Raw genomic sequence first — 19,063 nt, 5'->3', positions numbered from 1 at the left:
TTTGTATTTATCAGTAAATATTTATTGTACAAAAATGATGCGAAAAAATATACATTGTCTATGGTAACCAAAAAAATGGTGTAATGTGAACAAATATGCATAACATTGTAAGTAGCTTCTTTAAACAACAGTCAGACTGTCATATAAAGAGATCGGCAAATACAAAACTAAGCACATTCTAGGTAACATTTGAACTCCAATAATAGAATACAAGTACAATAGAGTCGATTCCACATTACCAAGAGGGTGTTTCTTGCCTTTTGTTCCAACATTTTGGAAATCTTTGTAACATTTTAATTGTGATAAGTAACTGTTTAGAAGTGTTTATAACATCATTGTGACGTTTTAGATATTTTCTACAGTATTCAAGCATGTTAGAAACATTTCTAACATATCAAAGTCATTACTTCTGATAGTTTCTAAACTGTTCCAACATAGATTCACCATTTGTGATCACATGTGATCACATGTTCGAACATTGAAACAATATGATGAAACTGGGTCAGTGGGCTAGGAAGAGGGCAATTTACACTTCCCTGCCAAGTACAGGAAATTGTGTCTGTCTGACAGCTTCTCACAAAGGAGTCACCAGTGTCTACTAAAGAAAATCTAAAAATACAAGACCCAAACAAAAGGCCCAGCTTAGCAGCTTGGTTTATGGGGGTAATAAAAGTTTTTATGGAGGGAAAAATGACAGAAATTTTTGGAACATGTAATCACATGTTCCAACAATAACAAAAACACATAGATGTTTCTAAATTGTTCTAAATAGAGAGATATTTGTACCATTACTTTCCCAATGTTTCCAACATATCCAGATAGGTTCAAACATGTTCAAACTCTCATTTTCAATTGTTTGTACAATTGTTTGTCACTTTAGTGACTGAAATATTCTTTTACTTCGAAAAGTTCAAACTTAATACAAATATTATTTCAAAACCCTCTTGGTGACTCGAAATGGACTCTAATTGTAAAAGTTTTACAATAGATATAAAGTTAATGACCGTTGTAAGACTAATATATATGGAGACCAACAGATAAAAGATTAAGCACGCTATAGGAAATACATCAAATCTAATAATAAAATACAAGTAGAATGATTGTAAAAGTTTTACGATATAAAGTCTGCTAATTATAGTTGCTTGACGTAAAGGCAAATGACATCACTTAGGTCAGTTCTATAAAACTGAATAAGAAAACAAAGCAATGGTTTTTGGCAAATGCCCAACTGCTACTTAAAACTATAAAATGTACCATAAGGTCTTTCACATGGTGAGAGCATTCAGCAAAACCTGAGATCTTAATAAATGTTAGGGGACAGTACTCTATAGATGCTTATACTACAGCACTGAAAATTGTGTGCGTAAGAAGTGATGTATGTTCATGTCCCCTTCAGATGTGGTAGGTACATACGTGCCACAGGTGAAAAAGAACCAGGTGCAAAATACTCCTTATTAGGCATATTTGCCTTCAACTCTCTCCAGGCATCAGTAGACTTGTCATAAACATACACCAAATGCACGATGCCTTCCTGGGAGTCACTATCACAGATTAACAATATGTGCAGCTGGTTCTCTACTACGAAAAGAATGGGCAAACTATCATCATCAAGGCTTTCTGGATTAGGGTTCGGCCAGCCTTGGAGTTCCTGCCAGTTATCAGACTCTGTGTCATACACCAGAGTCTGAGTGAATTCACAATCTGTGCAGAAAATCTCTGTTCCCATAACAACGGCTGTACAGACTTCAATGTACGGTGGGGTCCGCTCGCTCCAACGGTCCTGGCTCGAATCGTAGCAATACACGGCTGAATTTGTGAGGAAGTAGATGTACGAACCGCAGGACAATGTTGCACAGGAGCATAAAGTTTCATTGAGTTGAAGTGATGAACACTCTTGCCATTGTTTTGTGTTCTGGTTGTACTTTCTCAACTGCAGCAATGGCCTGTCTATTTCTCGATCAACAGCAAGGTAATACAAGTTCCTATCAACTTCAAAAAGAAGTTCCTGGCAGTGAGAAAATTCATGAATCGGTCCATGAGATATTGTGGACACACCTGCAAGCTCCCAAACATTCTTAGCATGGTTGTACTTAAACAGGGACAACTGATTCTCATCATCATCTAATTCCTCAGTATCCAGTATGTAAATGTCGTTATCACTGGTGACTGTCATGGCAGAGAACTTGGACATGTCTTCACGACTGTACCTGCAGCTGATGTACTTCCCTTCCTGAGGGTTCATGAAGAGGAGCTTTCTTGATCTGAAGAGGAATAAAATACATCGCAAACTGTAAAAAAAAATCAGGACCGCATATTTTTACAGGAGGAGGCCAAAATCACAGCCTATCAAATCTTATCCTGTAGCTCTTTGAAGTAATGTTTATGTATTAGTTGCAATTAGATGTAAAGGGCACTGAGGGTACATGACTGACAATGGGAATGTGTAAAGCGAGAAAAAGATATTGTGCAAGGATTGTTCTGGACTATACAAGTCAAACGAATAAGTACTAGTATATACTGACCCACAGTACAGAATAGCCATTTCTGTAGTCATCCCAAGCCTCGGTTTCAGGTTGAGGTTCCATTTCTGTACCACATTCCTGATGACCTCAGAGCTCCCAGGATCATTCCTGACCAGTGGGTGATCCAAGATGGCTGCCTTGTCGTCTGAGGGCAGCAGGTTGAAGCGGATGTGAGGGAGGATGCTGGGTAGGTGATGCAGTCTGTAGGGTACGTAAGGGATTCTTAATCAAACAAGTTCTATCATTCATTTGCATGTTAAGCCACAATATTCCCCTATAAAACAATGACACTTACCTGTCCTCCCTGCTGTGCTGCACCCATCTCACCACAGCCTCCCACACGGTTATCTCCTCTTTAACATCCAGCTCATCGTGGCTGATGATATTAGTCAGCTGAGCCACACTCATGATGTAGAATTCCTCACTGGAGGCAACCTGTGGAGATTCAATCAAAGCGCATGTACATGTACCAACCAAAGTAAAGATGCTTATCCTGTATTTATATGTGACAATGTAAAAAAAAATAAGCAAATCATAAAGAGTAAGCAAAATACTCCTTATATCTATAATGAGTGTAGCTTTGACACAACTGCTTCATACCCTTAGGCATGGAGTGTACCTAGTTACATCTATATAAAACTACATGTCATGCTTAAGCAGGAATTCCGATACCACAGGTACTAGTATAGATTGCAATATATTGTTATACTTCAATCCATACTAGTACTACAATACTCTCCTTCTCCTTCGACTTTTTCTTATTATTATTGGGCCAAATGAGCTGGAATTGGCATGGTGGTAGGGATATCAAATACCCCCAAACGCTTTTTTCCCTTGAAGTCACTTTTTTGATAGAGCCCTTAGAAATTCTTATATTTAGTTTTTCTTTGTTGTTGTCATGTTTAGACAAAATATATACATTTGTATATATATATATTGTGCCCCTGTGCCCTAGTATTATAACCTAATGACCTAAAATTTGGTCCATAGGTCTATCGGACATATGTCCAAAACATGACCCCAACAATACAACGGATCTCTTGAAAAATTAGTTATTTGGGGATTTTCGGCTATTTTCAACTAAAAATATACATTTCAATGCCCTTGTATTAAAATCAAATGACATGAAATTCGGCATGAAGTTGTGTAGGACAAGTACCCACAGTTCTTCACTTTTACTTAGGGCATACAATACTTTTAATTTCTGAATTTTGGGATTAAAAAAAAAAAATTTAGACTAAAAATGTTAAGTTTGGGCTCCTATGCCTTTGTATGAAAACCAAATTATCTGAAACTTGGTATAAAGTTGCGTACGGTATGTGCCCAAAGGGCTATATACACACACAGGGCTATGGTTTACATCATTTAAAATTGTTAAATTTGGGATTTTTTGCCATTTCTGACAAAAAGTATTTCCCTGTGTCATGAAAAAGCCAACTGATCTAGAATTTGGTATTGGGGTAGCTTTAGAACTAGAAATGGAAAATGGGTCACATATAGACCAGTTGATTTTGCATAGATAGGGGAGTTATGGAAGAATCCAATCTTGTATTTGAGGGAAGGGGGCTTTTAAGAAAATAAAGTTTGGAGTGGGATGATGTTGTGGGACAGGTCAACTCTTGCAAAAGGTTGATATGGAACAGCACATTTTTTGCATAGGGATGAAGATGAATTGAAATATGCTGTATTTCCTCCCGAGCAAATGTTGGCCTTTCTTATTCCAATAGTTGTGCTGCGTCTATCATAGCTCTGAGTCTATCTTACCCCAAATATCACATATCTCATGCTTCATTTCCTATGATTAACACAGAATTGATATAATTCTCTGATCTTGTTGTAGTTTGTGTACAATAAATACAATATAAGGACAATTTCCTAGTCTACATATAAAGACTAACCTCGGTAAAATGTCTGGCTATCCACTGCAGGCAACGCTTCTGGACAATGTCAACAGAGAAGACATCAGCAAACTTGTACAGCTCTGCACATGTGGAGCGCTCCACGTTCATGGCCATGTAGCTGCTGCAGGTGTCTCTCACATAGTCCAGTTGGAGGAGGTCGGCTGCTTGGTACAGGGGCTGCACTCTGTCCAGGGACACATGGAGGGTCCCTGAATAGATGTAACTCAGGATCTCCCCAAACATGCCTGCATCCAAACCCTGCAAAACAATATAACATAAAATTGTTCACTTATGCAGAAAAGCAAATCATCATAAGGATACACTTTTATATTGCAGGGAAATACATCACAATTTTTTTTTTTAAATGACGGCCCGAAAACTGACCTTTAACCCCTAAATACCAAAGAGGTAAGTGAGGGGGGGGGGGGGGTCAGTAACTTAGTAAGCGGGGAGGGGGGCACGTTGACGTGAAGTAAAACATTTGTTGGTTTGGCTAAACCATTAATTTTCATTGTTTTATGTGTTTTCTATGATAACAGAATATCTAAACGGTCAATGGTTTACTCTATTCTAGCCACACGTCACGTCAACCCTACCTGTAAAACAACCGTCTTCTGACGACTTTCCGCCATGTCACTTGTAAACATGGCCCTGAAGTAGGGGCTGGCCGCCGACAGAACAAGCCGATGGCAGGGATACCGCCGGCCCTCGACTTCAAGGACAACATCCTGAAATGCCCCTACATTCTGTAAGTAGCCCACAGTTCGAAGAAACCCGTGCTGATAGCTCTCGTCTTGGTAGGAACGAGGACGAACTGCGCTGACGTGTGGAGCCATGTTGATGATGATGACATCACCTCAGGGTCAAAGGGTAGGTATCCTAGCTAAGCACTGATTATCCACATAGTGTAGCAGTATGAGATGTCTGTCTCATGAGAATTTCCTACCATAATGTGTAAATAACTGATATCGCTTTCTGTACGGCTGCGAGGAAGATACTGGTATAGTCGAGTGTTGATTTGGTAGTGAAGATATTACTTACAAGTTGAAAAAGATAGTTTTGACGATATTCAGAATGTTGGGACGTTTTCGCCTGATGTGAATCTATATAGAAATCAGATGCACGATCTGGTGATCGGTTTCATCGGCAATAAAAATAATGTACCACCCATCTGTGTATTACTTTGTAAAAATTATACCACACTTACCCTATTACCTTTACAACAGGCCTTTGAATCTCTACAACTTCGTAATCGTTGTCAAACAATTGAATCTCTACAACTTCGTAATCGTAAGAATAGCACATGCCACAATGGCGCCTCTTTGTATTTATCCGTAAATATTTATTGTACAAAATGATGCGAAAAGATATACATTGTCTATGGTAACAAAAAAAAAACTGGTGTAATGTGAACAAATATGCATAACATTGCAAGTAGCTTCTTTAAACAGGAGTCAGACTAACATATAAAGAGATCGGCAAATACAAAACTAAGCACATTTAGGTAACATTTTGACTCCAATAATAGAATATAAGTACAATAATTGTAAAATTTTTACAATAGATATAATGTTAATAACCGTTGTTAGACAAATATATATGGAGATCAACAGATAAAAGATTAAGCACGCTATAGGAAATACATCCAATCTAATAATAAAATACAAGTGATGATGTTCGTCCATCGGATATCGATGAAGACCTATGGATTGCAATATCAATACAATTCTTTTTACTGCAAACCAAAGGAATTGTATCAATGTAACTCATAAGGACCTGGCTACACGCACTCGTGTCACTGTTGTTAAACAACCAGAGTTTAAACATCACGGTCAAAGTCTACATTTTTACATAACACAGAAAACTTGTAGCTCACCATACGGGTCATCAGCTTTCTTGGTGCATATCACTGTGCACTTATTAAGGTATTTAGTTTAATAGTTCTGAAAGAGTAAATACGTGAAGAAAAGCTCAGAATCGGCCGAGATTCTGTAAATTTACTTTCCTGTTGTCGTGGTCATACATGTCGTGCGACAGCCGTACGATCGCTAACGTCGGGCATTTTGGAGGACAGCCATGTACGTGACTTGCCAATTTCAGCTATCTCCGTATACTCAAAAGACTTTTTTTCGATCCTTTACAGTGGTTGGTTCTGTCACAGCCTGCTTGAAAATACTATGGCATCAAAGTCGTATAGCGATCGCACGACCTATGTGACCGTACTCAACAAACAAGCTTACGGTTATGTCTTCGGCGCTGTTTGCGTTACATAAAATGACATCGTGGCTTAGAAAAGCGTTTTTTTAAAGAAAATCAAACATGAAAACGTATATAATAACTTTAGTGCAAATTCATGCCCATGAGAAAACAAGAATGCTCAAAATAATAATAGGGTACAGAATAAAGTAATGAAATAAACGTAAAGCGAAATAGTCATCTTGAGCAACAACTAAATCTGAAACGGTTGCTATTGGGTTTGGTTTCTTTTCTGCGTGCATTAGTTAGCCGATATTTTGGGAAATATATGCATTGTGTGGTGTTAGCAGAAAAACAGTTGTCTTAGTTTGGTGCAATGTGCAAAGCTAGCTAGAGTAAATAGTTTGCATCTTCCGGTACAGGCACATGTGGACAATGGCAATGTATTTCCGAGGTGTACATGTACTTAATCTCCCACTGCATTCCATGTACAGTATTTACATCATCTCTCTTCTTGAACTAGTTTAGCCGTAATATATAACACAAAAATTGGACTCACCCAAATTTTCACACTTGTTGGGTTTTTCTCCCGTATGAGTTCTCATGTGTCGGGATAAGTGTGACTCCCATGCTGCCCTGTACCCACACTACCCACACATGTAGGGTTTCTCACCGGTGTGTTCTGCTAGATGTCGGTCCAAATTGTATTTTTGTGCAGCAGAATAGTCACACTGGTCACACTTGTAGGGTTTTTCGTCAGTATGAATTCTCATGTGTCGTGATAAGTTCCACATTTTAGTTGTCCTGTATCAGCACTACCCACACATGGACGGTTCATTACCGGTGTGTTTGGATAGATGCCTGTCCAAGTGGTGTTTATGTGCAGCAGAATAGTCACACCGGTCACACCTATAGGGTTTTTCACCAGTATGAGTTCGCATATGCTGGGATAAATGAGACTTGTGAGCTGTCCTGCACTCCCCACACATGTAGGGTTTCTCACCCGTGTGCTTGGCTAGATGTCTACCCAAGTTGGGCTTATGTGCAGTAGAATAGCCACACTGGTCACACTTGTAGGGTTTTTCACCTGTATATCTTCTCATATGTCTTGCTAAGTCAGACTTCAGAACTGTCCTATGCCCACACTCCCCACACATGTAGGGTTTGTCACCAGTGTGTTTGGCTAGATGACAATCCAAATTGCATTTCTTTGCTGCAGAATAGTCACACTGGTCGCACTTGTAGGGTTTGTCACCGGTATGAGTTCTCCTATGTTTGGATAAAAGAGACTTCCGAGCTGTCCTGTACCCACAATCCCCACACATGAAGGGCTTATAACCAGTGTGTATGGCTAGATGTTGGTTCAGGGTGGACCTACGTGCAGCAGAATAGTCACACTGGTCACACTTGTAGGGTTTTTCACCGGTATGGGTCCTCATATGTTTGGATAAGGCAGACTTGTGAGCTGTTCTGTACCCACACTCCCCACACATGTAGGGCTTTTCACCAGTGTGTTTGGCTAGATGTCTGTCCAAGTGGGATTTTTGTGCAGTAGAATAGTTACACTGGTCACACTTGAATGGTTTTTCCCCTGTGTGTGTTCTCATGTGTCGGGATAATTGAGACCCCCATGCTGTCCTGTATCCACACTCCCCACACATGTAAGGTTTTGCATCGGTGTTTGATACCGGTTGACTGGCCGAAGTGCTTTTTCTCGCTGTGGGTTTGTGTTTGGTTGTGCTTGTATCCCTGACACACAAAACTCCAGTAGGAGACCCATCACAGACGTTCTGGGGAACAGCAGTAGGAGACCAATTACTTGCTTCTGCCATGTCGAACCAAATGGAATAGAAAAATGTAAGAAAAGGAGAGAAACATCAATTCCTATTGGAATAGAAATTCAGTAGAGGAGATGAAATAAACCAAGCAAAACTAGATAGATAATGTTTGTTTGTAAACAAACTTTTTATCTTCATGCGGTCTAGCCTAAGAAGCTATTAACGGTTAGGTGTTGTTTTCTGTTTGTTGTGTTTTTGCAATTATAAAATTGATATGTTTCCAATATACTACATGTTACATGTACTACTCGCGTTCACTACAAGTATACAGTGACAGAAAGTGGTAAATTAACGACGATACGATAAACAATCTATTCCCCAAAGGGGATAACTACACAAAATCACCAGTTCAGTTAATTTTTAGGTCCAAACCCTTATGTAATTGCCTACAGCTCATAGCAAATCACCCGTCATAAAAGTTCTATCCAGATTACATTAGGCTCTCCCAATGACCTGATTGACCCCAGCGTCATATTTAGTCTTACACAAACACATTCATAATCCAGCCCCTCGAGCTTTGTCCTGATACTTGCTACATGTAACCGAACACCTTAGGCTGTCTGCTACGCCATCAGTTATCATGGTGACATGGTTATATACATTAAAATGAGCAAGAAAAACAATGTTTTCCTTTTTTTCCGTAAAGGTAAAGATGCCCCCCTCCCACACTCCCATTTTCGTCACCCCGAAAAGACTAAAACATCTGCATAATGTAGCCCACATACCATAGAAAAGACTTCTATGCCCCATAGTTCATCACAACGCAGTCTTGTTGTATGTTCATCTAGTTCTTACCTGCTTCCAGTGATGATTATTACCGCCGCACAATCCTCCTGCAAGCGTCCGTCTGGAGCAGCAAGGGGTGAAAGGTGACTGTTTCCGTAGGGTTAAAGGTCATTTGATGCCTGTTTACACATCATTGTGTAGAATGTTCCGCCTACACTATTGTTCAGGTACACTATATTTTTCATCTGAATTTAGCAACTTTGGCTATTATCCGACAGCCCTTGGGGACTTAAATACATGTATCTTTCTTTCTTTTTCTTCCGTCTTTATTTCTTAGTGTTTCACAAGGTACGACAATAACTAGATGTTTACGTAGATAGTGGGCCACCCAGGTTTGAGTGGGCAAATCGGTCCGGATATGCAGCTTGTGCAGTTCAGTAAAAATTTGACGTGGTCTACCGGGTATGCATTACAAAAACTTTCTGCTCGTCCTGGGCCATACTTTCAAATATATACTAGTATACAACTTGATTGTGGCCTGTTATGTCAAGAAAATACAAATGACCTGTGAGTTTGTACAGCCAGCACAATATTGTGCACCTACCACAAAAGAGACGATGGAATGGAATCTGTACTTTTATTAGACTTCTTTATTTTCAGTAATCAGTTATGTTCTTACATATCAGCCATGAATCACTAAAACTACATTTTATGTCACACAGGCTCACTTCACATGACGAGGCCTCAACTTAGTCAAACAGCCCGGTGTTCCCGCCATATGCACACGGCCGCATACCAAGCCACTCAAAGTAGTACACTGTATCGGCAGAGATCATTTTCCCCGCGTACCATCAAAGACTGGAACGACTTTCCCGCGGAGGGCGCCTTATCTTCCACCTGGACATCTTCAAGACTCAAATCTGACTTTAGGTGTCTGTCGGCATAACCGCACTTCTCAGTAAACTCCACACAATTAAAGATTACAGAATCTTCAAAACACTGAAGGCTGTTGCCTTAATACAACACAGGATGGATATAGAACTTTGAAAACAGGTGACATCACTACAGCATATGCAAGCTCGTAACTGTGAGGTGGCTATTCTCAAAGGAAAGTGTTCTTCTTACATGCATGATGTATATACATCATGATATATTATATAATATAAGCTCCTAGTAGATGATTTGTATATATTGTAGTTTTTTGTAACAGCTAGATGACATACAACTCTGGTAAACTATCAGTTAGGATAAAGAAGTCTTCTTAGATGTTCCGAAATCACATTCCTCACACATGTTGTGTTGTTCACCGGTGTGTTTTACAATGGTTGTTCAATGTAGATTTCCTTCCTGCAGAATAGTTGCACTGGTCACACTTGTAGGTTTTTTTTCACCGGTATGAGTTCTCACATCTTGGGATAAGTTACACTTTTGACCAGTCCTGTACCAACACCCCCCCCCCCCCCTCATGTAGGGCTCTTCACCAGTGTGTTTGGCTAGATGTCGGTTCAAGGTCGACTTATCTGCAGCAGAATAGTCACACTGGTCACACTTGTAAGGTTTTTCACCCGTGTGAGTTCTCATATGTATGGCTAAATGAGTCTTCCAAGCTGTCCTGTACCCACACTCACCACACATGTAGGGTTTGTCACCAGAGTGTTTGGCTAAATGTTGGTCCAAAGTGGATTTTGCTGCAGCAGAATAGTCACACTGGTCACACTTGTAGGGTTTTTCACCGGTATGAGTTCTTATATGTTCGGCTAAATGAGATTTCTGAGCTGTCCTGTACCCACACTCACCACACATGTAGGGCTTATCACCAGTGTGTTTGGCTAGATGTTGGTCCAAACTGTATTTTTGTGAAGCAGAATAGTCACATTGGTCACACTTGTAGGGTTTGTCACCGGTATGAGTTCTCATATGTCTGGATAAGTCAGACTTCCGAGCTGCCCTGTACCCACACTCCCCACACATGTAGGGTTTATCTCCTTTGTGTATGGCTAGATGTCGATCCAAATTGTGTTTCGTTGCAGTAGAATAGTCACATTGGTCACACTTGTAGGGTTTTTCACCGGTATGAGTTCTCATATGTTGGGATATATGAGACTTTATAGCTGTCCTGTACCCGCACTCCCCACACATGTAGGGCTTGTCACCAGTATGATTTGCTAGATGTTTGTCCAAGTGGGATTTTTGTGCAGCAGAATAGTCACACAGGTCACACTTGAATGGTTTTTCCCCCGTGTGTGTTCTCATGTGTCGGGATAAGTGAGACTTCTTTGCTGCCCTGTACCCACACTCCCCACACATGTAGGGTTTCTCACCTGTGCTTGCCTTCGGTTTACTGACCAAACTGTTTTTGCTCGCTGTTGGCTGGTCTTGGGTTTTACTTGGATCCCGGTCACATAAATCTCCAGTAAGGGACCCATCACAGACGTTCTGTGGAACAGCAGTAGGAGACCCATTACCTGCCTCTGCCATGTCGAACCTAATGGAACTATATATAAAAAGAACATTAGAAAAGAAGAGATAGATAAATCAAAACTAGATAGATACTGTTTGAAAGCACACAAATAATATTTACCTTTACATGGGATAGCTAAAAAAGCTATTTACGGTATAGGTGTTGTTTTCTTTTTTTTTCTATTTGTGCGTTTTTGCAATTAAAATATATATGTTTCCAATATGCTAGCCACGTTCACTATACACTGATGATAAAAATCATACGATAAAAATGAAGCCATGAAAATCATATGATTAGCAATTTCCTCCTAAGAAGGGATTATTTTTTCTCTATCGTCAAAAAATGCACAGCTCTAAGCCTTTTATTATTGCATACATTACATAACAAATGACCTGTTATAAAAGTTCTACCAATTTTACAGTAGACTCTTCTAATGACCTAAATGACCCCAGCGGCATCTTAAGTAGCCTCAACTGTCGTCTGTCGGGTAGACTGGCCGTTTAAACAAGTCACCTGTTTCGTCTTACACAACCACATTCATAATCCAGCCACTCGAGCTTTGTCCTGATACTTGCTATACATGTAACCGTACATTACAGGGTTTCTGCTACACCTCCAGTTGTCATGGCAACAGCGGTCCTGGAAGTTCATTTATATAATTTTTGGAGATCAAGATGAGGAAGTAGACGAAACGGAGCAAAAGGTCATGTTTTCCTTTGTTTCCGTGAAAGTAAAGATGCCCCCCTCCCCACCCCCATTTTCGTCACCCGGAAAGACTTACATTTATGTCAAATGTAGCTCGTATACCATATAAATGACCTCTACCCCCTTCAGTTCAACATAATGCAGTCATATTTTATATATTTCCCATTCTTACCTGCTTTCAGTGACGAATATTACCTCCGCACAATCCTACTGCAAGCGTTTGGAGGGGTGAAAGGTGACAGGCACAGTGGGGTGAAAGGTCATTTGATGCCTGCTTACCCAATATTGTAAGCACGTTCCGCCTACACTATTGGTGAGGTGACCTATATTTTTTATCTGAATTTCGCACATTAGATGGTAGCCAGTGCTGGCGATTCACAGTTGGTTTGACCTTTACTTTGCAGTGTAATTCGTACATGGCTGTTTTATTCCGTAGAACGTTACAGTATATGGCTGTTTTATTCGCACAACGTTACAGTACATGCCTGTTTTATTCCGTACAACGTTACAAAATTTACAGATAGACAAAAGTCTTACAAGCAACAACTCATTGCCTGAATTACGTTCTGGTTTCAAAAATATCACATTATTTCAAACTTCTACAATATTTAAAAAAAAGCTATTGATGAAAGTTTGCTACTTATCGTTAAAAATTTCCCTGTAATACATTTTTCAGTTCTAAAATTATAACTATTTATTACAACTCGCTGTTGATGTTAGTGTACTACTAGTGACTTCAAGTCGTTTTTATGAAGAAAAAAATCATATCGGACAACAAAACGGTGGTGTGAAGCGATGAGTTAACAACCATAACATTGAAATCTGTTTATATTTTCGTAACAATTAATTGCACCTCGGATAAACGCACACTTCGGGTAATTGCACGGAATCCCCGAATCCAAAACCGTCTCCCATTTACTCCATTGTTAGTGACTTCGCTTATCTGCACGGCGAAAAATCACCAACGCCGGATAATTGCACGAAATTTCGTCAAACATCGTCGACAAATTGACTGAAAATGCGAGCTAAAAATCGTCAAACACGATAACTGCCTTTGTAAAGGCGCTATACTGACAACGTGTAAGAAACTGTTATTGGGATCAAAAGAAAGCGATATTGTGCGGTCGGCACCCGCTAAAGGTCGTCAAAGCCGGCATTACGATTTGGCAGACAACTTGCTATGACATACTCAATAACAACTGTTCTCTATCTGTCCATTATCTAATTACTGTAATTAGGGAGGCGGGGAAATACTTATGCAATGGTTCTAAGTTCTTGGCAGCCAGTCGGAAACCACACAGCGACTCGGGTCCTACAGACATAACACTCGCCTTCGGCGGTGCAGTGCTTTAGTTTCGTGATCAGGAAGCTACATATTCGTATACTGTAGTGCAGTTCCTTGTTAACAGTTATGAATAAAGTTAATAACTACATGTACATCATGTACGTCTGCTTTCCTTGTGTCAATGAACGTCAAATCTGTATTATACTACCTCCCATACCACCTCTTGGCCCCTCAGCCCGTGGTGGTGTGGTCCAAATGACCAACTCCGCATAATCGCACGCGCCGGATAATTGCACGAAATTCACTGGCAAATTGGGTGTGCAATTAAGCGGCTTCCACTGTATAACTTTATTGTATACCAATTGTACGAAGTACAAAGTATGTAATCTATACATAACTGCAGTTCTATAGCTTAACTTAAGGCGTATCTAACTAATAAAGGAGTTGTAGTATTAGATAAGTTTCTTACATTCATTGGAGGCTTTTACAATCATTTGAGGAATTTCTAATGTCTAAACCTTCTTTGATATATTTTCCTATACCTGCCATGCAGGGATTGTCACGTGTCATGATGTATTTGAATTTACATTTCAGGTCCATTGAGATAAATCCTTATGTATAAAATGACAGCCTTCTGTATCGAAAATTGCGTGTATCAGAATATTTGGGACATACAAACATAAAGTGATATTCGTCTTCAATTGACTCTGGACAGAATGGACAAACCCTCTGGTTAATAGGGATTTTTTTTAATCTCCCGGTTTCTATATTTAATTTGTGACAGCTATGGTGTGGTGTTAGCAGAAAAAGTTTTTTTGTAGTTCGGTGCAATGTGCAAAGCTAGTGCAAATCCTAGCTATAACTGAGACCTGGCTAGACGACTCATGTAATATCTCAGAGTATTTCCCCACCCATTTGAACATGTCTGTGTTCTATAGGAACAGACCCGATGATAATCATGGGGGGGTGTTAATAGCTGTAACTAATGAATTTATATGCTCTCAAGAGCCACAACTAGAAACAGACTGCGAAATGGTCTGGGTTAAGGTCCAACTTGCTGGGTCCAAATCCTTATATGTCTGTGCTTACTATAGACCACATGTTGATGACAGTAATAGCCTGGATAATCTTGAACAGTCTATGAGCCGCATATGTAATAAACGGAACAGCCATATATGGATTGTTGGAGACTTTAACTTCCCTGGATGGGATTGGTCTGATCCTCAGCACCCAGTCCTCAAGCCCGGCTGTGCCTACCCAGGTCTACACCGGCAGTTTCTGGAGCTGCTGAGTGATCAAAACTTGTCGCAGGTTGTGGATAGGCCCACTAGGAATGACAACACTTTGGATCTTGTCCTCATGTCCAATGATAGTTGTGTGAACAGAATTAACACCTTACCTCCTGTAGGAGACCATGACATAGTCTTTGTAGAGGCAGACATCCACCCGCGGAAAATAAAAGCCAAACCTCGCAAAATCCTACAATATAAGCGTACTAACTGGGAGAAGTTCCGGGATGAGATGGAAGATTTCCAAACTGAATTCCTTGACTTGGCCCAGGGGGACGCTTCTGTTAATGATCTGTATAATGCTTTTTCATTCAAATTATCTCAATGTGTCGACAAATATGTTCCCTCCAAAATGGTAGGTGCCAAACGCCACTTACCATATGTTACCCCTGATCTCAAACGGTTAATGAGGAAGAGGGACAGATACTATAGAAAGACCTTAGGACAAACTTCACATGAGAGAAAAGACAAGTTGAACCAGTACAAAAAAGAAATCAAGAAAAAGCTAAAGGAATGCTACTGGCAGTACATTGAATCTATTATAACTGACATACCCGTACCAGGAGATACTAGTGATAACACCAATAACCCCCCTGCAAAGCAAGGCACCAAGAAGTTCTGGAGTTTTCTTAAATCCATTAAGTCAGAAAGGTCTGGTGTTTCCCATCTTAGGAACAATGGCACCTTGGTGTCAGACAGTAAGACTAAAGCGGACCTACTCAATCAACAGTTCCAATCTGTTTTCACCAATGAGCCCTCAGATGACCCCCTTCCAGACTTAGGACCTAGTCCTCATGTCTCTATGGAGGACATCCAAATAGAGGTGAGCGGTGTTGACAAACTGTTGGGGAATTTAAACATCCATAAAGCCTCTGGGCCAGATCAAGTTCATGCCCATGTCCTGAAGGAACTCGGCCCAGTCCTCAGTCCCATCCTTCAGATCATATTCCAGAGAAGCCTAGACACCGGCATTGTGCCCGAGGCTTGGAAAGAGGCTAACATAGCCCCTGTGTACAAGAAAGGTGACCGCTCCAAACCAGAAAACTACCGCCCAATCTCACTTACATCCATCTGTTCTAAGTTAATGGAACACATCATTGCTAGCACCATGATGACACACTTTCAGGCTAACAACATTTTGTATGACCTTCAGCACGGTTTCAGCCATGGTAAGTCATGTGAGACCCAGTTGCTCTCACTAACTGATGACTTGGCCGTCAACAGGAACAACGGAATCCAGACAGACCTCGTTTTTATGGACTTTGCTAAAGCATTCGATAAAGTCCCACACCGTAGACTGCTACACAAACTACAGTACTACGGTGTCCGAGGGAACACCCTTGTCTGGATACAGAATTTCCTGCTGGGCCGGTCCCAAACGGTTGTGCTTGATGGAGAGCGTTCGGACCCTATGCCAGTGACCTCGGGCGTTCCCCAGGGCACTGTGCTGGGGCCCATCCTCTTCCTAGCATACATTAACGATCTCCCAGAACACGCTGTAAATGCAAAGGTGAGGCTTTTCGCCGATGATTGCATTCTGCAGATGCCAATCCATGACAACTCTGATTGCAATAAGCTACAAGAAGACATAGATAACATCTGTCTCTGGGAACACAGGTGGCTGATGGAGTTTAACCCATCTAAGTGTGAAGTAATGACCATAACATCGTCAAAAACACCTATCACCCACACATACACCCTTCACAGCCATCCACTAAACAAGGTAAGTACCACCAAGTACCTTGGGGTCACCATCTCCTCCAACCTTACATGGGGCAGCCACGTCGACGCCATAACATCGAAGGCCAACAAAACACTGGGCATGCTCAGACGCTGCCTGCGGGTTGCCAGCACTGCGGCAAAGGTGAGGGCCTACAAGGCCCTGGTAAGACCCCACCTGGAGTTTGCCTGCAGTGTGTGGGACCCACACACCCAAGAACAGGTGAGGAAGGTTGAGATGGTCCAGCGACGAGCGGCCCGGTATGTAACAAGCAACTACGAACGAGACACATGCTCTGTCACTGCCCTAATCAATCAACTGGGATGGCAGTCATTACAATCCAGAAGAAAGAACGCCAGACTTATTACCATGTATAAGATCATTCACAACAACATTTCTGTCCCACATGCATCCAAGCTGGTCCTGGCGACTCGATGCTCCCGCCGCACCAACCACGCTTTCAAGCTGCAGGCCATCGCGAGCAAATCCAACTTCTATAGGCTCTCGTTCTTCCCTCGTACCATCCAGGAGTGGAATGAACTTGAGCCTGGTGTGGCGGAGGCGGGGTCTCTCTCCCAGTTCAAAACTGAACTGGGGAGGGCCCTGCTGCATTGAGTCGCCCCTACACGTCCTTGTATATATGTAAATAACACTAACCCACCACATTCACTTGTCTTGTCTTTTGCACCCACAGATCAGTTGTTTATGTTCCGTTGTGTGCTTTTTTTGTGCCTTTGTTTTCCCTATGTTTGTATGGCACTAGCACCTGTTACTAACAAACATGCGCACTGCTATTAATCCCCGTAAGGGGGCTAAGCAGTAGAAAAGAAGAAGATTACCTCCCTCTGCCATGTCTAACCTAATGAAATAGAAAAATATCAGAAAAGAAGAAATAGACCAATTAAATCTAGGTGGTTGCAAGCAATGAAATAATGTTAACTTCCACGTGGTCTAGCCTAACAAGCTATTTACAATTAGGTTGTTTTTTTCTTCTTCTTTTTTTGTCGTGTTTTTGCAATAACAAAATGCACATGTCTCCAACATACTAGTTACGTTTAACAAGTGACAGGAAGTGACAATAATAATAATGATAATAATAATAATATTTGGTGTATTTGCAGCCATAAAAATGATACGAATTCATTCCCAAGAATAGTAATGTTTCCCTTTTCTAGCGTAACAAAATAGAGCTCGGTCATTTTAGCTCCAGGCATTTTGAGACTGCATACAGCTCGTAACAAATCACACGTCATCAAAGAGCCTCCCATTTTACAGTAGACTCTTCCAATGACTTGTATAACACAAGCGACATCTTGAGTAGATGTATCAGTCGCCTGTCAGGTAGACTACTCGCATTAAACAACATCTGTTTAGTCTCACACAAACAGACACTACATGTGACCGAACACCACAGGGTGTCTACTACAACACCAGTTATCATGGTGATAGCTGGTTATATATCTTATTTGTTTGGAGAATAAGAAGAGAAAGTAGAAGAAACGGAGAAAAAAACAATATGTTTTCCTTTGTTTCCGAAAACGTAAAGATGCCCCCTCCCCACACTCACATTTTCGTCACCCTGAAAAGTCATATATTCTGTCTAATGTAGCCAACATACCATAGAAATTACCACTACCCCCTATAGTCCATAATGATGAAGTCATGTTCTATGTATATCTCGTTCTTACCTGATTCCAGTGATGATTATTACCTCCGCACAATCCTCCTGAAAGCGATTGTGTGAACCAGCAATGGGTGAAAGGTAAATCTGATTGTGGGGTGAAAGGTCATTTAGTACCTGCTTACCCATCACTGTCTAGTACGTTCCACCTGCACTTTAGAATAGTATTGTGCACCTGCCACAGAAGAGACAAAGACAATAGAATGGAATCGAACTACACTAGAATACGCAGCTCCCGCGTGGCACTCCTCACTGACAACAGCACAATCTGCAAGACTCGAACGACTTCAAAGAAGAGCGTGTAGGATCATCCTGGGTATGCAGGACACAGACTACACCTCAGCTCTGACTTCACTCAACCTCAGCTCGCTCGCAGAACGGCGCACAAACCTCTGTCTGTCCTTCGCCAAAAAACTGTTCAAGGCGGAACTCAGGGACTGGCTACCCCCACTCAGGAGTCAAATCTCAGGAAGACTGACACGCAATGCCAACAAGTTGGACACACCGATCTGTCGCACCAACAGACACAAAAACTCTGCCATTCCCTTTCTGACTGAACTGTTAAATGACTCAGAATGACCTCCAAAACAGTCCCCCTAATTATGTCGACTATTGTGAATGTCTAGTCTGTACATAACAGCTGAACACCTGTCTTGGTCCTCGTGATATGAGACTAATCACTCGTTCTCATTGAAATGTCGAAAATGGCATTTTTTTGGTCGAAAAATAAAACGGCTTT

At 41.0% G+C, this 19,063-nt stretch overlaps 1 protein-coding gene across 1 annotated transcript; it reads right to left on the bottom strand.

The window, feature by feature from the left end:
* Positions 1-807: 807 nt before the first annotated feature.
* On the bottom strand, positions 808-4,607 carry LOC118425152 (kelch repeat and BTB domain-containing protein 8-like). Its single transcript, XM_035833978.1, has 4 exons — positions 4,421-4,607; positions 2,818-2,957; positions 2,523-2,723; positions 808-2,261 (listed from the first exon to the last, which is right to left on the bottom strand). Exons 1-4 carry the CDS (start codon positions 4,535-4,537, stop codon positions 1,382-1,384), a joined length of 1,338 nt encoding a protein of 445 aa, XP_035689871.1. The 5' UTR covers positions 4,538-4,607; the 3' UTR covers positions 808-1,381.
* Between the last annotated feature and the right edge of the window lie 14,456 nt (positions 4,608-19,063).

Source organism: Branchiostoma floridae, chromosome 10 (genome assembly GCF_000003815.2).
Source record: "Branchiostoma floridae strain S238N-H82 chromosome 10, Bfl_VNyyK, whole genome shotgun sequence".
Lineage (NCBI taxonomy): Eukaryota > Metazoa > Chordata > Leptocardii > Amphioxiformes > Branchiostomatidae > Branchiostoma > Branchiostoma floridae.
This window is presented reverse-complemented; position numbering and strand designations above follow the sequence as displayed.

Coding starts and splice junctions, on each gene's coding strand:
- LOC118425152 (XM_035833978.1), bottom strand. CDS start 4,537: ATGGCCATGAACGTGGAGCGCTCCACATGTGCAGAGCTGTACAAGTTT. Junction 2,724..2,817: donor CAGCACAGCAGGGAGGACAG/GTAAGTGTCATT, acceptor CGTACCCTACAG/ACTGCATCACCTACCCAGCA. Junction 2,262..2,522: donor ATGGCTATTCTGTACTGTGG/GTCAGTATATAC, acceptor ATTCCTCTTCAG/ATCAAGAAAGCTCCTCTTCA.